The sequence below is a fragment of the Hyla sarda genome, chromosome 1 (assembly GCF_029499605.1).
Source record: "Hyla sarda isolate aHylSar1 chromosome 1, aHylSar1.hap1, whole genome shotgun sequence".
Taxonomy (NCBI): Eukaryota; Metazoa; Chordata; class Amphibia; order Anura; family Hylidae; genus Hyla; species Hyla sarda.
The window spans coordinates 479,162,953-479,190,778 of NC_079189.1; the positions used below are offsets into that span (position 1 = coordinate 479,162,953).

Consider the following 27,826-nt stretch of genomic DNA (forward strand, 5'->3'; position numbering starts at 1 on the left):
TCCTAACAGTCCTGCCCCTTTTTGGGGTTTGCAAGGCTGTAGGCTGATTTTGGCACAGTGCACCACAAATTGTAGCACAGACACAATTTGTGGCGCAATGCACCACATTATGGCTCAGAACCCAACAAAAGCAGGTTGGGTTTACAAATCGGGGCCAGTATGTTTTCCCAATTAAGTAATCATTTTATCTCAGACTACAAGAAAACAGACAATATAATGGTAATTTGAAACCTAAACGGAATTGTGCACCGAGTTGAAACCAAAATGTATATTGTTATACTAGTAGCTGCAGACTAGTGGCTTTGTCTACAGCCTTATCACAGAAAGATGTTCGTGTCTATAAAAATTTGTAAGCCACAGTTATGTGTGAATGGTGATGACATGAAAAATAAAAATAAATTAAATTGATTAAATAATATGAACTCTGTTAAAGTTTGGTTGTAATATGCTAGAAATGTTTGTGTGTTTTAGATATTAAGCGTCATCCAGCCAAAACAAAGGTCAACTCCTGTGCTGCATTTTCTGAGCATAAAAGTCCCTGCATGTTTCACAGCAGCGCTGGTACCACCTCATATCTTGGCAGAGGTTCTTCTCTCGTATTACTTTACAATATACTGGCCACTGGTCTTGAAGACATTTGAAGGTTAAAGCAGCTGAAAAGAAAATTAAACAATAAATTATAAATCTAATTTAAAGCAGAAAGTATATTTTTTCCAAAAATGAGATTGTACATGTTACGTTTATATTCTTTGTAAATTGTCAATTTATTTACCATATAGTATAAGAGCAAGAAAGTGGTGGACTTGTTGGATAAAATAGAAATAAATAAAAGGGAGCAAACTAAGTTATCCCCCCCCCTTCTTTTTAAAAGCTGTTTTCACCTCACCAGTTCATGGCCTCTGTCCAACTCTGTTCTGAGTTCAACTTTCTATTCCCCACCATGGCACACAGAAAAGGCCCGATCAACCAATAGCAGCTCATGATTATGGTGACCCACCCCAGCACATAATTGGTCTTTTCTGTGTGTTGAAATGGGGACCAGTAAATGGAGGTTAGCGGCACAAGGTGAGTGAGGGTGTGAGTACTGCTTTTTTAAGAGTCAGTTATTTTAATATTGCATATAATTGCATATAATTATGCATATTGAATATAATTTTATTATTTGCTCTTATGATCTTGATTCTTGACCCATATACAAATGTCTCTAAGTACACTGATACACCCTGGATATGTAGAGTGGTATAAACAATTAATGAATGTCTCACCATTTAACCTTTTGGGGGGCGGGGGGGGTTGCATCAGAGCAAACATTATGGCCCAGATTTTTCAAACAATGTCTATAGTAGAGCTATTAACCCACATTTATTTGAGTGTTGGGTTTGACCAGCGTACATCTTATTTATCAAGAAGGTGCAGCAGGATGATGAATTTTGCGCAGCTCTGCTGTGGTGGGAAAAGCTCTACCACATACACTTTTTCTAGACGGTTGTGAGGGAGGGAAGTAACACTTTCCCGGGTCCTGAATTTGGCAGGTTAAGTGTTTTTACTTATTTTCACAGAGCTGCCTGGACATTTTTACTTGCATTTTAGACGCTACAATCAAAATTGATTGCGGTGTCTAAGGGTTAAAGCCGGGCATCACTGTGATCGGTGATGTCTGGCATTAGAGATGGGTCTTGGAGTCAGATAGCCACCAGGACCACCCAGCTATGACCCGCGCTCAGCTCCTGAGCGAATGTCATAGAAGGGGAGTAGGACGCTGTCGTCCACAAGAGGTTAAAGGTTGAATTATGGAAGGTAGAAATTATTCTCATGCCTACTGGTAGGTGGTGTAGCTTTGCAACCTAAAAAAGTACCTTTGCGCACAAAATAGCGACTTTTAACAAATGTCGCAAATGATAAATACGTGACCACTGCACGGTCAAAAAGAAAAAGTTCTACGGGTAGGCAGAGTAAAACTGTCTATATAAAAAGGCGCATAAAAGTCTCAAAATATGCTGCATGCACCTGAACTGCGCCTAAACATAGACAAAAAAATGCTCTAAAAGCAATGATAAATCTCCCCCTGTATCTCAATGGGTGGTCTATCTGAATGCACTATGCTTTATTAAAGTTAACATCCACCATTCTGTTTAAGGTACTAAATAATCAAGTTCTTTATCATGACTTGATAAACGATATAATTTGTACTGCTCAAAAAAAAGGAAAATTAATCTCATTGATTGGAGACTTAGACTATTTCTTTATGCTGGCTATATACTGTACAATCCATTTGGAAGGTTTTTAGCCATATGCAAAAATTTTATACATTTTCCCCATAAATCTACACTTAGAACTCCATACTAAGACTGTGAAAATATCATTTTAGAAATGTTTGCAAATGTATTAAAAATTTAAATTTTACATTAACGTAAGTATTCAGACTTTTTGGTATAATACTTGAAATTTTACTTTTTGCTCCTCCCATTTGTCTTCATCATCTTTAAGTTGTTTCTACACCTTGATTGGAGTTACCTGAGGTAAATTCAGTCAACTTGACATGATTTGGAAAGACACACCCCTGTCTATAAAATGTCTCAAAGCTGATAAGGCATATCAGAGCACAAAACAAAGGTGAGGTGAAAAGAAATGCCTGCAGAACTAAGAGACAAGATTGTGTGGAGGCACAGATCTAAAGAAATGAACATAAAAACTTTTCTTCATTGAAAGTTTCCATAAGCACTGTGGCCTCCAAAATTTATAAAGAAGAAGTTTAGACTGACCAAGACTATTTCTAGAGCTGTCTATCCCACCAAAGTAAACAGGGGAGAAAGCCCTTGCCAAAAGAGATGACCAAGAATCCAATAGTCACTTTGGCTGAGCTTCATAGATCTGTAGTGCAGCACTCCACCAATCTGTGATTTATGAAAGAATAGCTATAAAGATCTGTCATCAGTAAAAGACACATGATAACCTATAGAGTAAAAAAAAAAAAAAAAACACCTAAAGGACTCTCACACTATGAGAAAAAAAAGATTATCTGGTCAGATAAAATGAAGATTGAAGTTTTTGGTCTCAATTCTAATTTTCATGTCTGGAGGACACCAGGCACTCGTAGGCCTAATACCATCCCTACAGGGAAGCACAGGCAGTCCCCATCCAACCTGACAAACTTTGTGAATATCTGCAGAGCAAAAAAAAAAAAAAGAAAATCCCCGAATCCATGTAGTCTACTCTTGAGGCATCATACCTAAGAAGACTGGAGGCTGTAATAATTGTCAAAGTGCCGCAACTAAGTTCTGAGTAATGGGTCCGAATACTTATGCAATATATATTTTTTTTTCATTAACATAGCAAAGATTTCTAAAAAATTTTCTTCACTTTGTATGAAAGAAAACTTGAATTTTAACAAAATGTGAAAAAAGTGAAAGGGTCTAAAAACTTTCTGAATGAGGCAGTGAGCTAGGAAAGAAATGCAATGCCGAGACACCTTCCACAGCTACATACTCAGTTTCTATGGTACATACACAGACTGGTCAACAAGTTCTTGAATATTAACTGATGGATTCCTCCAAGAAATTGATATTGCCATAAAGACTTTAGTGCACGAAGGATAACACTGTCTTTCTTTGAATCAGTTTATATAAACTAGAATGTTATGGGAAGACTTTCAGAAAAACTGAAGCTTAAAGTGAGCCCTATTCTAAAGACATACAATGATGCACCTACAACATAGAGAGATAAAAACATGGTAAAGCAGGCACCTCTCTTATTACTTATGCATAGTCCAAAAGTTACAAAACACTTCATAAACACTCTACACTGTCTAGACATAGAAAAGAAGGATCCTGACCTGGAATAGAGTTACAAAAGTCCTAGATGCATTTATCTGGTAATTATTTTGTATGCTTACCAAGTCGAGGTGAAGTTATAGTGTTAACGTTTACTTTTTCATTACAGGCTTGTAGATGACATGGTCTATATGCTGCTGGTTTTTCAGATGAAAAGCATTCATTCCCATGCCTTCCAGTAATTCTGTGCATGCATTGAATTACTCTTGACTGCATGCCTTTTCCACAAGTCACGGAACACTAAGTATAATAAAATAATAGAAAAATAAAATAATAAAAAAGTTAGAACCTTATTTGAGACCTGCCGTGTAATGTACTATAAATAAGTTACATTTAATGTAATTTACATGTTAACTTTCAGATTTGCAAGCAAGAAGTCTAAAAATGACTGCCAAATATTTTTTATTCATCTACAACTTGAAGAGATATAAACTTCTTGCTTTTCCCAAAGGTTTTTTGAAATTCATATTGACTCCATTTTACTTTTATTTGCTAATAAATTAGGGTCTACAAGCCTGATATTAATATTCAAGTGGTATATTATAGGGATCGATGAATACAGAAACTCACAGTACATACAGTAAGAAGAATGAAAACTTAATTAATACATAAATTGATTCCTATTTACTACTCTTGAAAAACCAGAAATATTGTAAAACAAATATTTGAAATCACTATTGTGACTTTTTTTTTTTTTATAGCTACACTGTAACATGTACTATTCAGTGTTATTGGCATAATGGGTTAGATTGATACTTCCTGCAGGGATATTAATGAATGGATTTCTAAACATAATTTTTAAGAAAACATAATGCAATTCAGTAGCTTTTATATTTGCATTGTATGGAAATACTGAAAAAATAATACTTGGTGTAATTTACAGACCCCCTAATATCACTGAAGAGATAGAAGGTCGGCTGCATAAACAAATAGAGAGGGCCGCCCGGGCAGGTACAGTGGTAATAATGGGAGATTTTAACTATCCAGATATAGATTAGGGTCGGGGGCTGGCTAAAACTACAAAGGGGAGAAAATTCCTAAATTTATTGCAGGATAATTTTATGGGCCAGTTTGTGGAGGACCCAACAAGAAGTGATGCCTTGTTGGATCTCATCATGTCCAACAACGCAGAGCTGGTTGGTAATGTAACTGTGCGGGAAAACCTTGGTAATAGCGACCACAATATAGTTACTTTTGACTTAAAATGTAGAAAACAAAGACAGGCGGGGAGGGCAAAAACATATAACTTTAAAAAGGCAAATTTCCCTGGGCTGCGAGCTGCACTACAGGACATAGACTGGGGGGAGGTGTTCTCAAATACTGATACAGAAGGTAAATGGGACATCTTTAACCCCTTAAGGACACAGCCCATTTTCACCTCTAGGACGCAGCCCTTTTTTGCACATCTGACCACTGTCACTTTAAACATTAATAACTCTGGAATGCTTTTACTTATCAATCTGATTCCGAGAGTGTTTTTTCGTGACATATTCTACTTTAACATAGTGGTACATTTTTGTGGTAACTTGTATCCTTTCTTGGTGAAAAATCCCCAAATTTGATGAAAAAATTAAAAATTTTGCATTTTTTTTACTTTGAAGCTCTCTGCTTGTAAGGAAAATGGATATTCCAAATATTTTTTTTTGGATTCACATATACAATATGTCTACTTTATATTTTCATCATAAAATTGACATGTTTTTACTATTGGAAGACATCAGAGGGCTTCAAAGTTCAGCAGCAATTTTACAATTTTTCACAAAATTTTCAAACTCGCTATTTTTCATGGACCAGTTCAGGTTTGAAGTGGATTTGCAGGCTCTTCATATTAGAAATACCCCATAAATGACCCCATTACAAAAACTTCACCCCCCAAAGTATTCACAATGACATTCAGTAAGTGTTTTAACCCTTTAGGTGTTTCACAGGAAAAGCAGCAAAGTGAAGGAGAAAATTCAAAATCTTAATTTTTTACACTTGAATGTTCTTGTAGACCCAATTTTTGAATTTTTACAAGGGGTAAAAGGATAAAATTTATACTTGAATTTGTAGCCCAATTGCTCTCGAGTAAGCACATGCCTCATATGTCTATGTAAATTGTTCGGCGGGCGCAGTAGAGGGCTCAGAAGCGAAGGAGCGACAAGGGGATTTTGGAGAGTACGTTTTTCTGAAATGGTTTTTGGGGGGCATGTTGCATTTAGGAAGCCCCTATGGTGCCAAAACAGCAAAAAAAAACACATGGCATACCATTTTGGAAACTAGACCCCTTGAGGAACGTAACAAGGAATTAAGTGAGCCTAAATACCCCACAGGTGTTTCATGACTTTTGCATATGTAAAAAAAAAAATATTTTTCACTAAAATGTGTGTTTCCCCCCCAAATTTCAAATTTTTGCAAGGGTTAATAGCAGAAAATACCCCCCAAAATGTGTAACCCCATCTCTTCTGAGTATGGAGGTACCCCATAAGTTGACCTGAAGTGCACTACGGGCAAACTACAATGCTCAGAAGAGAAGGAGTCATATTTGGCTTTTTGAGAGCAAATTTTGCTCGGGGGGCATGCCGCATTTAGGAAGCCCCTATGGTGCCAGGACAGCAAAAAAAACAAAAACACATGGCATACCATTTTGGAAACTAGACCCCTTGAGGAACGTAACAAGGGATAGAGTGAACCTTAATACCCCACAAGTGTTTCACGACTTTGGCATATGTAAAAAAAAAAAAAAAAAAAATAATTTAACAAAAATGCTTGGTTTAGCAAAAATTTTTAATTTTTAAAAAAGGTAATAGCAGAAAATACCCCCCAAAATTTGAAGCCCAATTTCTCCCAATTCAGAAAACACCCAATATGGGGATGAAAAGTGCTCTGCTGGCGCACTACAGGTCTCAGAAGAGAAGGAGTCACATTTGGCTTTTTGGAAGCAAATGTTGCTCTGGGGGCATGCCGCATTAAGGAAGCCCCTATGGTACCAGGACAGAAAAAAAAAACCACATGGCATACCATTTTGGAAACTAGACCCCTTGGGGAACGTAACAAGGGGTAAAATGAACCTTAATACCCCACAGGTGTTTCACGACTTTTGCATATGTAAAAAAAAAAATATTTTTTTTTACATTAAAATGCTTGTTTTCCCCCAAATTTTACATTTTTACAAGGGATAATAGCAGAAAATACCCCCCAAAATTTGTAACCCCATCTATTCTGAGTATGGAAATACCCCATAAGTGGACATGAAGTGCACTGGGGGCGAACTACAATGCTCAGAAGAGAAGGAGCATCATTGAGCTTTTGGAGAGAGAATTTGGCCATGTGCATTTCCAAAGCCCCCCGTGGTGCCAGAACAGTGGACCCCCCCACATGTGACCCCATTTTTAAAACTACACCCCTCACAGAAGGTAATAAGGGGTGCAGGGAGAATTTACACCCCACTGGCATTTGACGGATTTTTGGAACAGTGGGCTGTGCAAATTAAAAATTTTATTTTTCATTTTCACAGACCCCTGTTTCAAAGATCTGTCAGACACCTGTGGGGTGTAAATGCTCACTGTACCCCTTATTACATTCCTTGAGGGGTATAGTTTCCAAAATGGGGTCACATGTGGGTATTTATTGTTTTGCACTTATGTCAGAACTGCTGCAAAATCAGCCACCCCTGTACAAATCACCAATTTAGACCTCAAATTTACATGGTGCACTCTCCCTTCTGAGCCTTGTTGTGCGTACCCAGAACACTTTGCGCCCACATATGGGGTATCTCCGTACTCAGGAGAAATTGCGTTACAAATTTTGGAGGCTTTTTTTCTTTTACCGCTTGTGAAATTTTAAAGTATGGGGCAACACCAGTATGTTAGTGTACAAAAATGTTTTTTTTTACACTAACATGCTGGTGTAGACCCCAACTTTACCTTTTCATAAGGGGTAAAAGGAGAAAAAGCCCCCCAAAATGTGTTAGGCAATTTCTCCCGAGTACGGCGATACCCCATATGTGGCCCTAAACTGTTGCCTTGAAATACGACAGGGCTCCAAAGTGAGAGCGCCATGCGCATTTGAGGCCTAAATTAGGGATTTGCATAGGGGTGGACATAGGGGTATTCTACGCCAGTGATTCCCAAACAGGGTGCCTCCAGCTGTTGCTAAACTCCCAGCATGCTTGGACAGTCAATGGCTGTCCGGAAATGCTTGGAGTTTTTGTTTTGCAACAGCTGGAGTCTCCGTTTTGGAAACACTGCTGTAGGATACGTTTTTCATTTTTATTGGGGGGGGAGGGGGGGTGGTAGGGGGGGGGCAGTGTACGTGTGTATGTGTAGTGTTTTACTCTTTATTTTATGTTAGTGTAGTGTAGTGTTTTTAGGTTACATTCACACTGATGGCGGATTACACTGAGTCTCCCGCTAGGAGTTTGAGCTGTGGCTGCAGCTCAAACTTGAAGTAGGGAACTCACTGTAATCCGCCGCCAGTGTGAATGTAACCTGTACATTCACATGGGAGGGGGGGGGCAAAACTACAACTCCCAGCATGCACTGACAGAACGTGCATGGTGGGAGTTGTAGTTTTGCAACAGCTGGAGGCACACTGGTTGGAAAATACTGAGTTAGGTAATAGAACCTATTACCTAACTCGGTATTTCCCAACCAGTGTGCCTCCAGCTGTTGCAGAACTACAACTCTCAGCATGTACTGATTGCCAAAGGGAATGCTGGGAGATGTAGTTATGCAACAGCTGGAGGCATGCAAGTACAACTCTCAGCATACCGAGACAGCCATTTGCTGTTCCTGAATGCTGGGAGTTGTAGTTTTGCAAGATTTAGAGTGGTTCAGGCTGGAGATCACTAACAGTGGTCTCTAAACTGTGGCCCTCCAGATGTTGCAAAACTACAAATCTCAGTATGCTAAGACAGCAAACTGCTGTCTGGGCATGCTGGGAGTTGTAGTTTTGTAACATCTGGAGGGCTACAGTTTAGAGACCACTGTCAGTGATCTCTAGCCTGAACCCCTCTAAATCTTGCAAAACTACCACTCCCAGCATGCCAACACAGCAAACAGCTGTCAAGGCATGGTGGGAGTTGTAGTTTTGCAACATCTTGAGGGCCACAGTTTAGAGACCACTCTCCAAACTGTCGCCCTGCAGATGTTGCTAGGCAACAGACTCCCGGACACGCGGCGCCATACTCACCTCCACCGCCGCCATGATCACAGCCGCCGCCGTCATCTGGAGCTCCGCCGCCGGGTAAGTGACCGCCGCTGCCGCCGCCGCCACTACTACACAGTTCCCCCCGCTGTGCCCGGACACCGATGGGTGGGAATAGCGGGGGGGAACCGAACTTTAACCCCCCCGCCCCCAGTCTGCTATCGGTCGGTCGCTCCGCCGATCAATAGGAGGGATAGGAGGGGTGGCAACCCAGCCACCTCACTCCTATCTCTTCAAGGGGGATCGAGGGTGTCTTGGACACCCTCGATCCCCCTTATTTTATCGCGGCGCCGCCGTTGGTGGGCAGGGGGAGAGCGCTCCCCCTGCAAACACCATAGATGCCGTGATCAGAACTGATCACGGCATCTATGGGGTTAATGCTGCCGGGACCGGAGCGATCACGGCCCTGGCAGCTGCGGTGGGACTCCGGCTGTGATTGACAGCTGAGTCCCACCCGCGATCTCCTGCGCTGCCCGCGGCAGAGCAGGAGATCGCTTGGACGTATGCATACGTCCATTTGCACGAACGTGTAGTTCGCCTGGACGTATGCATACGTCCAATAATGGGAAGGGGTTAAATCAACTCTAAATAACTATACAGCTAAATATATACCAAAGGGGAACAAATATAAACAATTAAAACTAAATCCTACATGGCTGACAAATGATGTTAAAACAGCAATAAACAACAAAAAAATAGCCTTCAAAAAATTCAAATCTGATGGGTCAGCTATAACATTTAACCCCTTAAGGACCAAGGACGTACCGGTACGTCCTTGGTCCTGCTCTTCTGATATAACGCGGGGTTACACAGTAACCCCGCGTCATATCACGGCGGGCCCGGCGTCATAGTGAAGCTGGGACCCGCCTCTAATAGCGCGCAGCGCCGATCGCAGCGCCGCGCGCTATTAACCCTTTAGCCGAGCGCTCAGAGCTGAGCCGCGCGGCTAAAAGTGAAAGTGAAAGTTGCCGGCTAGCTCAGTCGGGCTGTTCGGGATAGCCGCGGCTAATCGCGGCATCCCGAACAGCTGACAGGACAGCGGGAGGGCCCCTACCTGCCTCCTCGCAGTCCGATCGCCGAATGACTGCTCAGTGCCTGAGATCCAGGCCTGAGCAGTCATGCGGCAGAATCGTTGATCACTGGTTTCTTATGATCAATGGTGAAGATCAGTGTGTGCAGTGTTATAGGTCCCTATGGGAGCTATAACACTGCAAAAAAAAAAGTGAATAAAGATCATTTAACTCCTCCCCTATTAAAAGTTTGAATCACCCCCCTTTTCCAATAAAAAAAACACACAGTGTAAATAAAAATAAAAATAAACATATATGGTATCACTGCGTGCGGAAATGTCCGAATTATAAAAATATATCATTAAGTAAACCGCTCGGTCAATGGCGTGCGTGCAAAAAAATCCCAAAGTTCAAAATAGTGCATTTTTGGTCACTTTTTATATCATTTAAATATCAATAAGTCCTATCAATGCAAAAATGGTACCGTTAAAAACTTCAGATCACGTCGCAAAAAATTAGCCCTCATACCGCCCCATACACGGAAAAATAAAAAAGTTATAGGGGTCAGAAGATGACAATTTTAAACGTATTAATTTTCCTGCATGTAGTTATGATTTTTTCCAGAAGTTCGACAAAATCAAACCTATATAAGTAGGGTATCATTTTAATCGTATGGACCTACAGAATAAATATCAGGTGTCATTTTTACCGAAAAATGTACTACGTAGAAACGGAAGCCCCCAAAAGTTACAAAACAGCGTTTTTTTTTTCAATTTTGTCACACAATGATTTTTTTTCCCGTTTGACCGTAGATTTTGGGGCAAAATGACTGACATCATTACAAAGTAGAATTGGTGGCGCAAAAAATAAGCCATCATATGGATTTTTAGGTGCAAAATTGAAAGAGTTATGATTTTTTAAAGGCAAGGAGCAAAAAACGAAAATGCAAAAACGGAAAAAACCACGGTCCTTAAGGGGTTAAACAGTACAAAGAGCTTAATAAAATCTGTAAAAATTTTATAAAAACAGCAAAAATTCAAAATGAGAGACAGGTGGCCAAAGAAAGCAAAACTAATCCTAAATATTTTTTTAGATATATAAATGCAAAAAAAACCAAGGACAGATCATGTAGGACCCCTTAATAATGATAATGGGGAGGTTGTCACTGGCGATAAAGAGAAAGCAGAGCTACTGAATGGGTTCTGTAGTTCTGTATATACTAGGAAAGAAAGAGCTGACATTGGACGGGTCAGTGCTGGCAACATATCATGTAATGTACTGAACTGGCTTAATATAGAGATGGTACAAGGTAAGTTAAGTAATTTAAATGTAAGCAAATCTCCAGGGCCAGATGGATTGCACCCAAGAGTTCTTAGATAACTAAGTTCAGTAACATCTGTACCCCTGTTCATGATATTTAGAGATTCACTGGTGTCTGGTATTGTGCCAAGGGACTGGCGCAAGGCGAATGTGGTGCCAATCTTCAAAAAGGGCTCTTGGTCTTCCCCAGGAAACTATAGACCGGTAAGTTTAACGTGCATTGTGGGTAAATTGTTTGAAGGACTTATAAGGGATTACATACAGGAATACATAGGGGATAATAGTATTATAAGTGATAGCCAGCATGGGTTTATTAAGGATAGAAGTTGTCAAACCAATCTAATTTGCTTTTATGAAGATGTGAGTAGAAGCCTGGACAGAGGAATGGCTGTGGATATAGTGTTTCTGGATTTTGCTGAAGCGTTTGATACTGTCCCTCATAGACGTGTTTTTTTTTTCGTTTGTATTCCTCATAGACGTCTGACAGGTAAGTTAACGTCTTTGGGTTTGGAAATTTTAGTTTGTAACTGGATTGAACACTGGCTCATGGATCGTACCCAGAGAGTGGTGGTCAATGATTCGTACTCTGATTGGTCCCCAGTTATTAGTGGTGTACCCCAAGGTTCAGTACTGGGCCCGCTGTTGTTTAATTTATTTATCAATGATATAGAGGATGGTATTAACAGCTCTGTTTCTATCTTTGCAGACGACACCAAGCTTTGTAGCACGGTACAGTCTATAGAGGATGTGTATAAGTTACAAGATGACTTGGATAGACTAAGTGTCTGGGCATCCACTTGGCAAATGAGGTTTAATGTGGATAAATGTAAAGTTACGCATCTGGGTACCAATAACCTGCATGCATCGTATGTCTTAGGGGGGGGATTAAACTGGCAGAGTCACTGGTAGAGAAGGATCTGGGTGTACTTGTAGATCACAGACTACAGAATAGCATGCAATGTCAGGCTGCTGCTTCCAAGGCCGGCATGATATTGTCATGTATAAAAAGAGGCATGGACTCTAGGGACAGGGACATAATACTCCCCCTTTATAAAGCATTGGTACGGCCTCACCTGGAATATGCTGTTCAGTTTTGGTCACCAGTCCATAAAAGGGACACTGCGGAGCTGGAAAGGGTGCAGAGACGTGCGACTAAACTAATATGGGGCATGGAACATCTTAGCTATGAGGAGCGATTAAAGGAGTTACAATTGTTTAGTCTTGAGAAGAGACATTTAAGGGGGGATATGATAAATGTATATAAGTATATTAATGGCCCATACAAAAAATATGGAGAAAAACTGTTCCAGGTTAAACCCCCTCAAAGGACGAGGGGGCACTCCCTCCGTCTGGAAAAGAAAAAGTTTAGTCTCAAGGGGCAACACACCTTCTTTACCATGAGAACTGTGAACTTATGGAACAGTCTACCTCAGGAACTGGTCATAGCAGGAAAAGTTAACAGCTTTAAAACAGTATTAGATACATTCCTGGAACAAAATAACATTAATGCTTATGAAGAAATATAAAATCCCATCCCTTCCCCAATATCGCGCCACACCCCTACCCTTCAATTCCCTGGTTGAACTTGATGGACATATGTCTTTTTTCAACCGTACTAACTATGTAACTATTGTAATTTCTCTAAAGAATCAGTGTATTTTCACTAGAAATGGCTCTTTTCCTTTAGAAATATCCCTATTGCTTACACATTTTAATTATTTCGATTTGGCTACCTAATGGTTCTATAAAACCACCTTTGCAGACATGTTTATAGAATTTCGAGACTTCTTAGCAAGGCCAGAATGAATATTTATAGAAGACAAATGAATTAAATGTGCTGAGGTTATAAAAAGGAGTAAGGCGAAGGTCTTTGCTCTTGAGTACTGGTTACCCATTGTTGACGATTTAATTTCCCATAGCCCTGCAAGCTATCAATATAATGTATCTGATTTATACCGTAGAATTAGTATTAGTATATATCTATACTCTGTATACTTTGAAGGGGTTGTCTAGTGAAAGAGACAGCCTGTATATGGTATCAAAAAGTATAAAAAGCAACTTACTAATGAAATGTTGATAGGCATACTACAGAGATGTTCCATATTAACTGTTTCCTTCTCCCTTGTAGGCGCTGAAAGCAGTCTGCTTAAAGGACAACTGCAGCGGAATTACACTTATCCCCTAACCAGAGGATAGGGGATAAGTGTTTGATCGCAGGGGGTCCAACCGCTGGGACCCCCCTCGATCTCCCTAACGGGGCGCTGGCATTAGCACCCATGGTGACGTAGCGTCGACCTAGAGGTCGACGGTGACGCCCCGTCTCCTCCTTGTCCCCATACAGTTCTATGGGGGATGCGGGGAGGCACGAACGCTGCCTCCCCTCCTCTCCCATAGAGATGTATGGAGGAGGCATGCCGGCCGCAACATCATGCTGCGGCTGGCACGCCCCCTGCACGGGAGAGCCGCGGCCCCGTACAGGAGATCGCCGGGGGCCTCAGTGTTCGGAACCCCCGCGATCAAACACTTATCCCCTATGTTGAGGATAGGGGATAAGTGTTTGTAACGTTGCAGATGTCCTTTAATCCCTCCTCCCTTTCCCCTCCTGTCAGCACAGGACAAGACCAGTGAAGGGGGAACTGGTATTACTGCTTATCAGATTTATAACTCATTAGATAACACAGCTGGAAGCCTGTTCTGACGGAAACCACTGTAACTAAGAATGGGCATCCTGCTGCCTCATCTAATGAAACAACAAAAAACGTGGTCTCAAATGGCTGGAGGTGCTCAACCCCAAATGCGGTTGTGCATTTATACTGGGGGAGCAGATCCTGCCCTTGTAGTCCGTTGCTAAGGGCGATCCCCAGCATAAAAATGCATACAATGGAGGATGCCTGCAGCGGACTACAAGTGCCACAATAGAATCCTACACCAGATAAACGGTGTGGATGTGTAACAATTAGAATACAATACAGGAATATGGGTGCACTACTGAGTCATAATGAGTCATAAATCTAATGAACAGTAATACCAGCTCTTCCCCTTCACATCACTGGTCTCACCCTGTATTGACAGAAAGAGTGAGGGACAAGGGACAGAGCAGACTGCTTTCAGAGACTTGACAAGATGCCACAGCTTACAAGGGTGAGGGCACAGTTGATGTGGAAGATCTCTGCACTATCACATAATTATAATTTTTGACACCATACACAGGTTTTCTTTTGCTGGACAACACCTTTAAGCACCAATGCGAAATCTGTCATAAGTCCCCATCTACAGTATGCAATTTATAGGTTTGATAACCCTGAATATCAAGTTATCACAGGGAAATTACTGTTCTCCACACTATAGGGGACATTTATCAAAACCTGTCCAGAGGAAAAGTTGCTGAGTTGCCCATAGCAACCAATCAGATCGCTTCTTTCATTTTTCAGAGCCTTTTCAAATGAAAGAAGCAATGTGATTGGTTGCTGTGGGCAACTCAGCAACTTTTCCTCTGGAAAGGTTTTGATAAATCTTCCCCTATGACTTTTCAAAGCATAAATTCACACAAACAACTTTTTCTGAAATCAGCATTTCTACAAGGACAACAGGTGACAACACCAATTTCACGGTCCCTGATATCATACTCACAATAACAGAGGAAAGGAGACACTATATATTCCCTAAATCTATAAAAATATTGGCACCAGCTCCTTGCCAGTTGACTAACAATTTTTATAGTGATTTCATAAGTTAGCCAACCACCAGCACTTCAAGGAAAGGTACAGTTTGCTTTTATACCCTAACGTCTGTGCAATGTTTCCTGCGTCTCTTAGCTGCAAATACAGCTGACAGATTCCCACTGAATTTTCATTTGGATTATCTCTACAAGAATTTAGGATTGCATCATATCTCTGTGCCATAAATATTTTGGACTACATTTTTATAACTTGTTTTTTTAGGAATGTAGTATGCAATGTTTTAGATTCAATTTACTGTATACGGCAAACAGAATAAAGGATATCACACTCATCACCGGTACTGCAAACTTCTTTCATTTTCATTACTCACATGCAAGATATACAGCAGAAAGGTGTTGATCACAATTTCATCCCTGCTGGCACTTCCTCTGGCCTCAACACACATCATTTCATCACAAGTGGGCAAATAAATACTTATGTACACAGTTAACTATGTAAGTGCTAGAGACTAAAACAGTAACAGGGAATTAAAAACATTGTAAAAAGGAGCTAAGGTCATTCCTGTCATTGAGACCCATCGGTCCCAAAGCATCAAGTTTTATTATTAGTTTAGCTTATTTTTGTAGCAATATCTTGTTCATGTCTCCTCCTTTCTTGGGTATATTAACTCTTTCGAGTCCTGCAAATCTAAGCACAGACTATTCGCTCCTTGTGCTTATATCACATGGGAAATCTCCTTTACCAGATTTAATGGAATAAAAAATGTTCTTGGAGTCTAATAAAGAGCTGCCTGCCCATTTTCTCAATGTAATAGTACCCACACAGGCATATTACCACATATATGACAAACGATGTCCTACAGGTTATCAATTGGTTTACCATTAGCTGGTTCCCTCCTAGATTCAGGGTTGCACATCCCATGTTATATTTACAGTAATTACAATTGTGACAAGGGAAATTACCTTTCAGAACCATTGTAGTTAACCAGTTGTCATCTTTCTCTTTTTCTTTTACTTTTAGTTTGTCACCTATGGTCTTATTTTTCCTATATGTTATTAATGGTTTTCTATTTGCTATTTCTTTAATTTCTGGATCACTTTCCAACATATACAATTTTTCCTCATGACTTTCTCAACAGCTTGATTATTAGAAGTACTTTGAAATGAAAAAGCAAACCTTCTATCCTCTTTTTTATGCTTGGTTTTGGACTTCAGAATCTCTTTTCTCGTTACATTCTTTAATTTGTTCTGGCTCTTTTCTAAAATTTTTTAAGGATATTTTCTCTCGAGTAATCTGTTTTTTAAATGCTCTGTCTGTTGATTCATCTTCACTATTAATCCTTTTTAATCGGACAAATTTTTAACACTGCTGGGATGTGATCTGTCATAGTGTAGGATAGTGTTCCTAGCTATCACTTTTCTGTACCCTTCTGTTTTGATTATATTATTATCAATTATAATTTTTACATCTAAGAACTCAGGTGTTTGATTTCCATAACAGCTGGTGAAGCTCATATTCATACTGTTGATAATGTTTAAATACTGCCCGAACCCATTAAATTGTTCTTCATCACCTTCCCATATTATAAGAATATCGTCCACGAATCGGACAAATAATTTAATGCACTGCAAGAATTCCATTAAATCTGGTGAAGGAGCGCAGAGGCTAATTTCCCATGCGATAGAAGCACACAGAGCGGATACATCTTTGCTTAGATTTGCAGGACTCGAAAGAGTTAATATACCCAAGAAAGGAGGAGATAGGAACAAGATATTGCTACAAAAAGAAGCTAAACTAATAATAAAACTTGATGCTTTGGGACCCATGGATCTCAACGACAGGAATGACCTTAGCTTAAAGGGGTATTCCAGGATTTTTTATTTGACTGTGCTACAGGGGCTGTAAAGTTAGTGTAGTTCACAATATATTGTCTGTACCTGTGTGTGACGATTTTCTCACAATTCTTCTGTGATTTTCACCCCAATATTTATTTTTACCAGCATACAAAATGACTGTTGTCTCACATTTTTCCCAGGTTGCAATGCTGCCAAGACCTAACTCACTAGTCAGCTGATGACAGGGAGCCTGTCTGCTTCAATGGGTGGAGGGATTGCTTGGTGGCAGAGAGATCAATCTGCAACTAATGCAACAGCTGTAGGCACCCTGATTGAAAACCACAGGTCTGTTGAATGGATGCAGCCCATTTATGTTTCAATGATGTGTGGGAGGGAGGACAATGGAATTATGGGATTTGTAGTGAACAAAAAAACTGAAAAAGGAAATACCAGTTCACAAAAAGCTTGCCACAGAATTATGGTAATCTCACAACATAGCCATTTAGTCCCAAGACAAGCACAGATCCTTCCTAAGCATGTCCATTACTGTCTGCCAGGTACGTACTAAAATCCCCTTATGGTGGATAACCCCTTTAATTTTATAATGTTTTTAATTCACTGTTACTGTTTCAGTCTCTAGCACTTACATAGTTAACTGTGTGCATAAGTATTTATACACCCCCTTGTGACGTAATGATGTGTGTTGAGGCGAGAGGAAGTGCCGGCAGACATAAAATCACAATCACCTCCTTTCTTTATACCCCGACCGCTGTATGTCTAAGTCTGTTCCCTGCATGTGAGTAATGAAAATAAAAGAAGAAGTTTGCAGTACCGGTGAGTGTGATATCCTTTCTTCTGTTTGCTGTATCCTATGGACTTGCTAGATTACATGACAGCACCGCGCTACACTGCAGGATCAGGATACTATACCAGTGGAGGGAAGAGTTGAGAAGCACCTGAGTAGAGCAGTTCCAGACCACATCTCACCTGTGTTCAATTTACTGTATATTTAAGTCATACACAAAAATATAACATGGCTCTGCAATTTGATGATACATTCTAACTTTACATTTCCCAACATAAGGCAGTATAATAAAGGAAAAAAGCAGTTAAAATCATTGCAATTAATTTAGCCTAACCTAAAATGAATTAAACAAGTTAATAAATACCTAAAAAAAACATTATAGATTGGGGATCACTTACTACAAAAGGAAAGGTGGGAACAAAACTAAGATAATCAAAACAAATTAATATAATAGTATACGGTAATTGTAAAAAAAAAAAAAAAAAGGATGATATTGAGCATTTAGAGAACCATAAACAATATGATGATGATTTTCTAAAGAGTAACCAGACAGATCATTCTTCCCAGAAAAAGCTATATCTATTCGTATCTGTTGAACAAAGTTCCTCCATCTTCTGTAGAGAGTCCACAGCCACCACCCTATTCACGCAAGAAGGAACAGTTGTAGATTTTAATTACCTAGAAACGATATGTCTACACTTTGGCCACACTTAAATGTCTCAGGAGTACCCATTTGACCCAAGCCAATAAAGAACATGTTATTAATATAATTTCCATAGCAGGATAGAGAAAAAGACATTCTCAAAACATAAAATATAACACCACCTAACCCACTTTTACTCACTCTTGCACCGATGTGTTCACATAGCCCAAGCAGACATTTTAGATCTGATCATCCCCAGGTTGACAATGTGTTCAGCCCTCCCTGCTTAAGCTATCTTCTTGTGGATACAATAATTTAGCTCACTACTCCCAAGTGGTAAATCATGCCTAGGCCAACGCACTGTCTGCCCGCTGTAACACTCTCTAGGCCTTACTTGGCTATAGCAAGATGACAACTCTTTCATCATAGGTCCCAACAAGCATGCAGGCCACCCAGTATGCAGCATCTCCATGAGGCCAATATACACTAAATACTTAGTTGTTTATCTTTCTGAATTCTCAATGAACAATACTTCTTTTATGTAGTGAAATCCAATCCAGCACATTCAGTTTCACAAAGATATTCATTAATACATTGCTAGTGATAGCCCTTAGGCTGCTCATATAGTAACACTCTACAAACTTTCATGCATTAAGTGATTAAGCATATTTTGGAATATCATAGTAAGTTACCATGAAATAAGGCATTAGGTCAAGCGGTATGTAACTGACAAAAGAAACATTTTAGTTTAGTGCACAGCTCATAATGTTTTCTTGCCAGTAGTTTCAGGCGGAATACACATGAACACTGAACATATGTACAGCATGACCTGTTTTTATAATTTGTATATAAATGTAACACTAAATTTCTATGTTTTTAACAAACTAATCCTAAACTTGGCATACATAATAATTACTCATATTTATTCATTCCATTCACTGCCAAACATATAGGTTGGAAGCAGGGAATCTTCTCCAAGCCAATAGCCGAAGGTGTTAAAGTGAAATCCTGCTGGACACAGAGTAAATTAAGAAATTCCTAAATTGAGGGGAACTGTCAAGGGCATAGTAACATTATCAAACATTTTAGAACATTTTGATAGTTATCAATAGAGATGAACATACTTTTCAGAGGTTCAGTTCTGCCAGTTTACCGAACTCTGGCAAAAAGTTTGAATTCTAAACAAACTAAGTCTATCCGAACCTGTACTGCACTAATAGTCCAAAATCGTTTGTATAACACTGTTTGTGAGCCCTCGTAGCCATACATAACATTGCCAGGTCACCTAGTAGTGTATCTATGCACTTCTAAGTTGTTTTTAAAGCAAAGTTAATTTTAAAGTAATGGCAGCATGTATGACTATGGGTAAACCAATGGTACACAGTAGCAACTAACAGGTTGAATAAAAACACATTGCACTAGAGGATTTTTTTAAAGCTTTTTTGAAATCAATGTCCAAAAGTGTACCCTTTTTGGATAAATAGATGCCTGCCGGTGTTTATATGCATGCAGGCGTGTCAAAAGAAGCAATGGCTTTTTCAAAGTGGGCCAAAAATGATGCATTTTTGGGAGAAACAACAGGTTTGTGCTTGGAAGGTGAAGAAGAGTAGGATTTTTACATACTTCTATTTTTTTTTCACATTTCAGGGCATAACAACAAGATTGGCATCGTAGAAAGTGTACAAAAGTAACTTACAACCCTCTATGCATGGCTTATTCACAATTAGTGTAGGGTCACATGTAATGGATCCGCAGCATATATTATCCAATATACAAAACCCTATATTCTGCCTTTAGCTTTTCCCCACGTGTCCTGCCCTGCAATGCCCTGCTCCACACAGCCACACCGGCCTGCGAGTCGCCGCGCGTACTCGCAGTGTACTCACAGACATCATGGAGGGGCCGCGATGTCTGAGTACACTGCGCATGCGTGCAGTGACTCGCAAGTCCCTGTGTGGCTGTTTGGAGCGGCGCATTGACGCTGTGAGCAGGACATGGGGGAACAGCTGGAGGCACAATATAGGGTCATGTTATCGGCGGATCCGCAGCTTATTTTGCATTCTGTTTACGTAAATTTTACATTATGTTTTACATTCCATTACATGTGACCCTACTCTTAGAGTAAAAATACAAACTGGCACACTTAGCTTCTAATTAAAACAACTTTTGCATTGACAATACAGATGCAGAACGTTCTCTGCAGTGCTGCTTTAATATAATTGTGTGTGTGTGTGTGTGTGTGTGTGTGTGAATATAGATATACATATATATACACAGATATGTGATCACATGTGGTTCATGTGATCCTTATTCCTTCTCCTTTGTGCCATGTGGCTGATGTCATTTTGACAGGGTCTGCCAAATCTAACTGGCCAAAGTTCAAGTTCTTGCCGAACCAAACTTTTAACAAAGTTTTGACCGAACTTGGGTTCTGTGGGTTGCCAACCTGAATTTCTCCATTACAAGCCACCAACAAGAGAAAATAAAAAATGTTTCCATTACAAACCAGTTATAATTTTCCAGCTGACTATTGGTCACTGATCAAAACTTTTGACATGTCTTCATGACATGTCAAAAGTTACATAAACGACTTAGGTTCATTGTGAACAGGGACCACACCGTACTTCTATATCTTTAGCAAGAGTATGTTTCTGAGATTTTGATGGGACTGCATGAGATTTTGCATGCAATTATGTTTTTTCCTGTCAAAGTCTCAAAACGCAAGTTTTAATATGGCCTTACATTGGTCAGTAGACTTATTTCTGTTTTCACCTTTAAACAAACTTAAGATTAAATTGTAACAAAATCTGAACTCACTTTAGACCAGTCTCCTGTTCTCCATATGTAGCATTTCGAGTAATCTTCACAGTCTTCCATTTCTCGTGGTCTGGTGGACATAAGGCATTTCTTTAGAGGGTTTGTACATCTTACAGTCCGATGTCGCACACCTTTACCACATTTTAAGGAGCACTGAAAAAGATTAATTGTTTTAGTTTTATCCTTAACATATTTTAGACATTTTTATAGACATCTGATTAGATTTTTATTGTATGGGAAATAGGAATGTACAAGTTCTTATAAAACTGATTTTTATTATAAGCAAAGTACAACAAAATATTTATAGAAGATTCTATCTATGTCTTTAAAGGAGTAGTCCAGTGGTGATTCAGCAATCTCCGGCTCTGCCATAGAGATGTATTGAGGGGGCGTGTCGGCCGCCGCCTCGTGCGGGGGTCGACACCCGCTATCTCGGCAGCCCCAGCGGTCGGACCCCCCGCGATCTCAAACTTATCCCCTATCCTTAGGATAGGGGATAAGTTTTTCACCACTGGACTACCCCTTTAAGCAGGTTTATATTTGCTAAATGTATATTCTAAGAAAAAAATGGCCTTTACTCACTAAGGTACAGTTCTGGATAAATCATATGACACATGTATTACTCTAAGACTTTGGAGGGTGACTGAGGTGATCAGGGGGGGGGCTTCTTTTTTTATTTTGGTGGTTTAATGTGCCTATTTGTTTTGAATCAGAACATAATGTGAGTCATATTTGCATTCATGAGGCACAATGTGATTCATTTTATTCAGGGAGGTCAATGTGGACTTTTTTCCATTCACAGGGCATAGAGTGTGAATTTTTTTTATTCAGGGGGGCACAGTGTGCAGAGCTAACTGTAATGCAGTATTTATGAGGCATGTTGTGTTAAGCTGTTTTATCTAGGGGGGAACAGTTTAGAGGATGTGCAGAAAAAGTGAAAAACTGAAGACATCTGGGACAACATTTTTGGAAATCACCAAGTTTTTAGAAGTGGATTTAAAAAAAGGATGTGTTTTTGATGCAGTTTAAGACATTTTATTTGTGTTTTTTGACACTTTTTTAAACTGTGTTTTGGTACCAATTTTCAAAATACACTTTGCATATGAAATACATATGAAAAAAACTTCCTCTAAAACTGGCTTTCATGCTGATTTTAAGACGGAATATGTGTCAAGATCTACATAGAACCCATGTTAAAACTCTGTGTGAACACACCATAGGGCGAAGTTCTCACTATGGAATCTCTAGCCATAAAATTGTGCCGGGAGATTACAAGTGCACCTGCCGGCAACTGGCTCAGTTGGCACTAGGGCCACGTGAACTTTGCTGTTCCCATAAATGTCAATATCTTCCACGAGGATTCCACCTAAAGAATCAAGATAATTTTTTGGGTCGGTGGAGTTTCCATAGCATGAACTATGCAGCGGAATCTCATTGACAGCACTGGGATTCTGCTGCACCAAAATTTCCAAGCAGATTTTCAAATACGGATGTAAATTTTCAGCGATTATACAGATGCATGAAGGAAAAATACACCATGGGAACATAGCCCTTAAAGGGGTACTCCGGTGAAAACCTTTTTTCTTTTAAATCAACTGGTGCCAGAAAGTTAAACATATTTGTAAATTACTTCTATTAAAAAAACTTAATCCTTCCTGTACTTATTAGCTGCTGAATACTACAGAGGAAATTCTTTTCTTTTTGGAATGCTCTCTGATGACATCACGAGCACAGTTCTCTCTGCTGACATTATTATGATAATAATGCTAACGCTTTATTTATTGTTGTCCTTAGTGGGATTTGAACCCAAGTCCCCAGCACTGCAAGGCAGCAGTGCTAACCACTGAGCCACCATGCTGCCCTTTGCATACATCTGCTATACATCTGCTATACATCTGCTACCCATCTGCTATGCATGGTTGCTAAAATGGACAAAGTTGTCAGCAGAGAGCACTGTGCTCGTGATGTCATCCGTGATGTCATCAGTGTTCCAAAAAGAAAGGAATTTCCTCTGTAGAATTCAGCAGCTAATAAGTACTGGAAGGATTTAGATTTTTTAATAGAAGTAATTTACAAATATGTTTAACTTTCTGCCACCAGTTGATTTAAAAGAAAAAAGGTTTTCACCGGAGTACCCCTTTAAGTGAAAGATTAGTGTAATGTAGTGAATGTTAAAGGTATATACTGTAAATGTCTTCATTCAGAAGTGGGAAGTGAGGGCACACATATATTTGGATCATTTACAAAAAAAATTACTGTCACATACCATAGTATTTCTTTATATTCCATATGAATATATATTGTATTTGTAATACTGTAATATGATTACAGATGTGAAAAAACATCTGCATAACTCTATCTTTATAGTACTGTATCTGATTTTATTTTTGGATTGTTTTTCATCCTTAGCTTAATATGTGTGATATATATATATATATATATATATATATATATATATATATATAGGGATTGGATGTGGGTATGCCCAAATAAGCATGGGTAAATACTGAGATAAAATTAGGGCATTTTGTTAATTAAAGAGGACATTTTGTAAAGTACATTCAAAGTTCATCCAAGCTACACTATGTTGGTTTGAAATTAAGCTGAATGTAGTACTGTAGCAATGATTCTGATCCACCCTATTAATCTTCTACATGTGTATTACTACACCTCAGACCATACTCCGGCCTCCCACACTGTCATACAGTCCTGGCCCTCACAGCGCTGGCTTGAAGCAGGCTTGTATGTAGGACAATCTCTTTCCCGAACTGTGATCACTGTTCCATTTCGGAGTTGTTGTGTACATGCTGTCTGTCTGGTCTGAGTTCCTTTACCGCATGTCCTGGAACAAGGACTCCATTCTGTCATCATCCATCTAAACAAAATACATTTGTACATTAACATATTTTATACTATATAAAGTCTGTACTGCTTCATAGGTGATAGAGACAAAATAGAGTTAGAGATGTGGCCATTTCATGGCTGTCAACAAGTCTCCAGTGAACATAGACAATCTGATCACTAAAGAAACTTAAGCATGGTGTATTAATCCTCTATGTTGTGCTTAAAAGGGGTACTCCAATTTAGGAAAATGTATTCTCTATCAAAAGGGTAGGGCATAGGTGTCTGGGGAGGGGGATGGGTGGGTGTTAATCGCTTTGTGTGCTGGTCGACATGGAGAGAGCTGGGGCGCCTGACTTTGCCTGAGATTGCAGGGGTCAAGTTGGACCCTTGCCGGAACAGACACTTATCTCCTATCCCTTGGATAAGTGATGACATTTGCTAAACTGGACTACTCCTTTAAGAACTATAATCTACTTTTAAGGTTTGAAGGAGGATAAGGGATGTGTCAGATCGCTGGGGGTCTGACACCAATCCCCCACCACCACCATCACAACCACGATCTTCTGCTTGGCACCCCAGCTCTCTGTATAAATGACGCTGTGTAAACCAATGCACAAAGTGGTGGTCAACATGCCCCCTCCATGCATCTCTATTGTAGATACGTAGGGGATATGTTTTTAAAAAAAAACTGGACTACTCCTTTAAACTTAAAAAGTGGAGTATACTTATTAAATGAGTAGTCCAGTTTAGTAATGTCCCTGTCAGGGACCGACCAGGGATCAGGGAGAGTGAGCCGTAAACTGACCCTAAAACTGCTCTCCCTGCCTACTTGCCCATCCACCCTAACCGATGGATCGACAACTGGGTGCCAGTCCCTTCCTGAACTAAAGTGCAGGGGCCTAATAAAAACATATACTAATAAATAAATAGTCACAAACCAGAAACATAACAGGAACATAGAACCTGTAGAAGCAGCACAGGAGACACTATGGATCAGCGGTCATGAACAGAGGACACTATAGATCAGCGGACATGAACAGAGGACTCAGTGGTCGTGAACAGAGGACACTATAGATCCATGGTCGTGAACAGAGGACACTATAGATCAGTAGTCATGTACAGAACTCCAGAGATCTGAATAAATAACTAATGAACATATAGAGTTCAAAACACCAGACAGGAAAACAGATAAGTCAACAGACCTTAGGAACAGACAGGAATATAGCATAATCCCCCAGAACATCCAGTAGACACAAAGTCCCCATGGACCAGAAAAGGGATCTATCACTAATCAGGAATATTTGCATTCCCTATGCAAACCTCCAGTAGACACGAAGTCCCCATGGACAGGTAATAGTGATACCTAGATACACATGATATATTTATAGAACACTGTTCACACTGAACACAAGACAGGAAAATAAATCCCTTGAACACCTCCAGTAGACAAGGAGTCCCCATGGAAGGGTAACAGGGATGCAAGCATAGGACACTGTTCACATTTGACACACAAACTGGACACTCCACTCCACTATAGGAGGAGCCATTAATAATAAATCCAAGCAGACTGCTGGCCAGCAACAGACTCACCAGTGTGGACAGGATGCTGGCCCAGTAGGGAAACAGAAATATAAAAACAGAACTTTATAAGAACGGATATAAGGGAAAACACAGTGTGAACAGACACATAGCAAAAAAGATATACAAATCCTAAAACCGACTATACAAACACAGCTTAAAATCCACTAAGTGCATATGTTAGCTAACCATAGCTAAAACCAAAACATACAAGGTGCATGTTAAAACAGAGAAAGTAGATTTAAAAGCTCAAATAAAAAGTGTTTCACCCAAAGCATCCATAGCAGCATGGCAGAAGCAAGATGTAATGAAGTATCACCAAGAGCTCCCAGCAGCATATCCAGCATATTAGCAAGTCAGGATGAAATGAAACCAATCACCAGCATTAAAGCTAGTCAGTGCTGAACTTAAATAGACACATTCTAAAGGCTATTGGACAACAGAGGCGGAAGGCTGAAAAAGCCAGAGACATTAACTATTGCCTGACCAGGGAACAGAAAACTGTTCACACACAGCAAACCAATAGCTGTGAGTGAACACAGGCCAATACAGACATGATACTACCCTTACATGTCAGTTTTACCACACAGTGAATGGCATAAAAACAAAACCTTAGAATTTTACCCCATAAATAATTTTTATTGAGTTTCAAATGATATATTATGGTTATGTATTGTGGTAAAGTGGCACCATTACAGAGTACAATTGGTTATGCAAAACCAATAAGCCCTCATATGGCTCCTTCGATGAAAAAAAAATTAGACTTATGACTCCTAGAGAGGGCACTGGAAAAAAAATAAAATGCAACAATGAACATTTTCCTGGTCAGTAAAGGGTTCATTTCAAAAAGCGCTTGTAAGAGATGTAAGGTGGAATCTGACAGGGTATTATGGTTTCACGTTTCCTTCACACCAGCTGTGACAAATCTCCCTCAGTGTGTAACATTTTTTAACAAAAAATACTTTCCTTTTGTCATATATTAAATGATTTCCTCGACACTGACAGGTATTTTATGAAGTACGCTACAGGACATAATATTTAAGGTCTACATGGATCTCCTGGGGCTCCAACTAGCTTAGATTTGGTCTGAAGAGTGACATATAGGTGTAATGTAAACTGATACATTGTGAACATTTTCCTTTAAAGGGGTACTCCGGTGGAAATCATTTTGTTTTTAATCAACTGGTGCCAGAAAGTTAAACAGATTTATAAATGACTTCTATTAAAAAATCGTTATCCTTTCAGTACTTATTAGCTGCTATATACTACAGAGAAAGTTCTTTTTTTTTTCTGCCCACGGTGCTCTCTGCTGACACCTCTCTCCATATGAGGAACTGTCCAGAACAGGAGCAAATCCCCATAGCAAACCTATGCTGCTCTGGACAGTTCCTGATACAGACAGAGGTGTCAGCATAGAGCACTGTGGACAGAAAAAAAAATCCAAAAACAAAAATAACTTTCTCTGTAATATACAGCCGCTAATAAGTACTGGAAGGATAAAGATTTTTTAATAGAAGTAATTTACATATCTGTTTAACTTTCTGGCACCAGTTGATTAAAAAATGTTTTCCACCAGAGTACTCCTGTAAACTCTGTCTATTTGCATTTATTTACATGTGCACTCTTGGCATAAAAATCAGGTCTTATTTAACATACTAACCTAAAGTTTTCTTCTGCCAAACTGAAGTAAGTTATATCCTGAAAACATCCGTCATATCTATCTAGAGCGGTGCTCTGCAGTAACACATCTGGAGGGAGGTGCCTGTTCTCTATACAGCGGAGGCCATACAGACACCTGCTTCCCACACCAAACTCTCTTAAGTTCTGATGCCTGTGGCTATTTATCCTCATTGGAGCAGCTGTATAACACATTGAGATTGCAGCAAATTCTGGATGATATTCCCAAATCCCATTTCAGTTTTCACATAATAATCTCAAGCTGTGATATAGCTGTAAAGTTGATCTACAGTATCTGCAAGACAATTGTCTTCATGCATATAGAAAGTTACATACACTGAAGAGCCGTAACAATAAAACAGCTGAAAGGTGATGTGAATAACATTATTATACTGTGACAATGGCTTCAGTCAATGGGTGGGATATATTAGGCAGCAAAGTGAACAAGGGAATTGGTTCTTAAAGGGCTACTCCAGTGCGCCAGCATTCTGAACAATTTGTTCAGAACGCTCAGATCCGGAGGCCCTGATCGTGACATTACAACCACGCTCCATGTGATGCTACGCCCCCTCCATTCATGTCTATGGGAGGGCAGTTTAA

At 39.6% G+C, this 27,826-nt stretch overlaps 1 protein-coding gene across 1 annotated transcript in view; it reads right to left on the bottom strand.

Moving 5' to 3' along the window:
- ADAMTS19 (ADAM metallopeptidase with thrombospondin type 1 motif 19) overlaps positions 1-27,826 on the bottom strand; it is a 245,689-nt gene continuing 217,863 nt past the window's right edge. Inside the window, exons 20-23 of the mRNA XM_056537289.1 lie at positions 23,798-24,002; positions 21,128-21,280; positions 3,893-4,070; positions 1-653 (exon numbers count right to left, since the gene is read on the bottom strand). Of these exons, the coding sequence (XP_056393264.1) occupies positions 502-653; positions 3,893-4,070; positions 21,128-21,280; positions 23,798-24,002 (688 nt within the window). The 3' untranslated portion in view covers positions 1-501. The remainder of the gene's footprint in view (positions 654-3,892; positions 4,071-21,127; positions 21,281-23,797; positions 24,003-27,826) is intronic.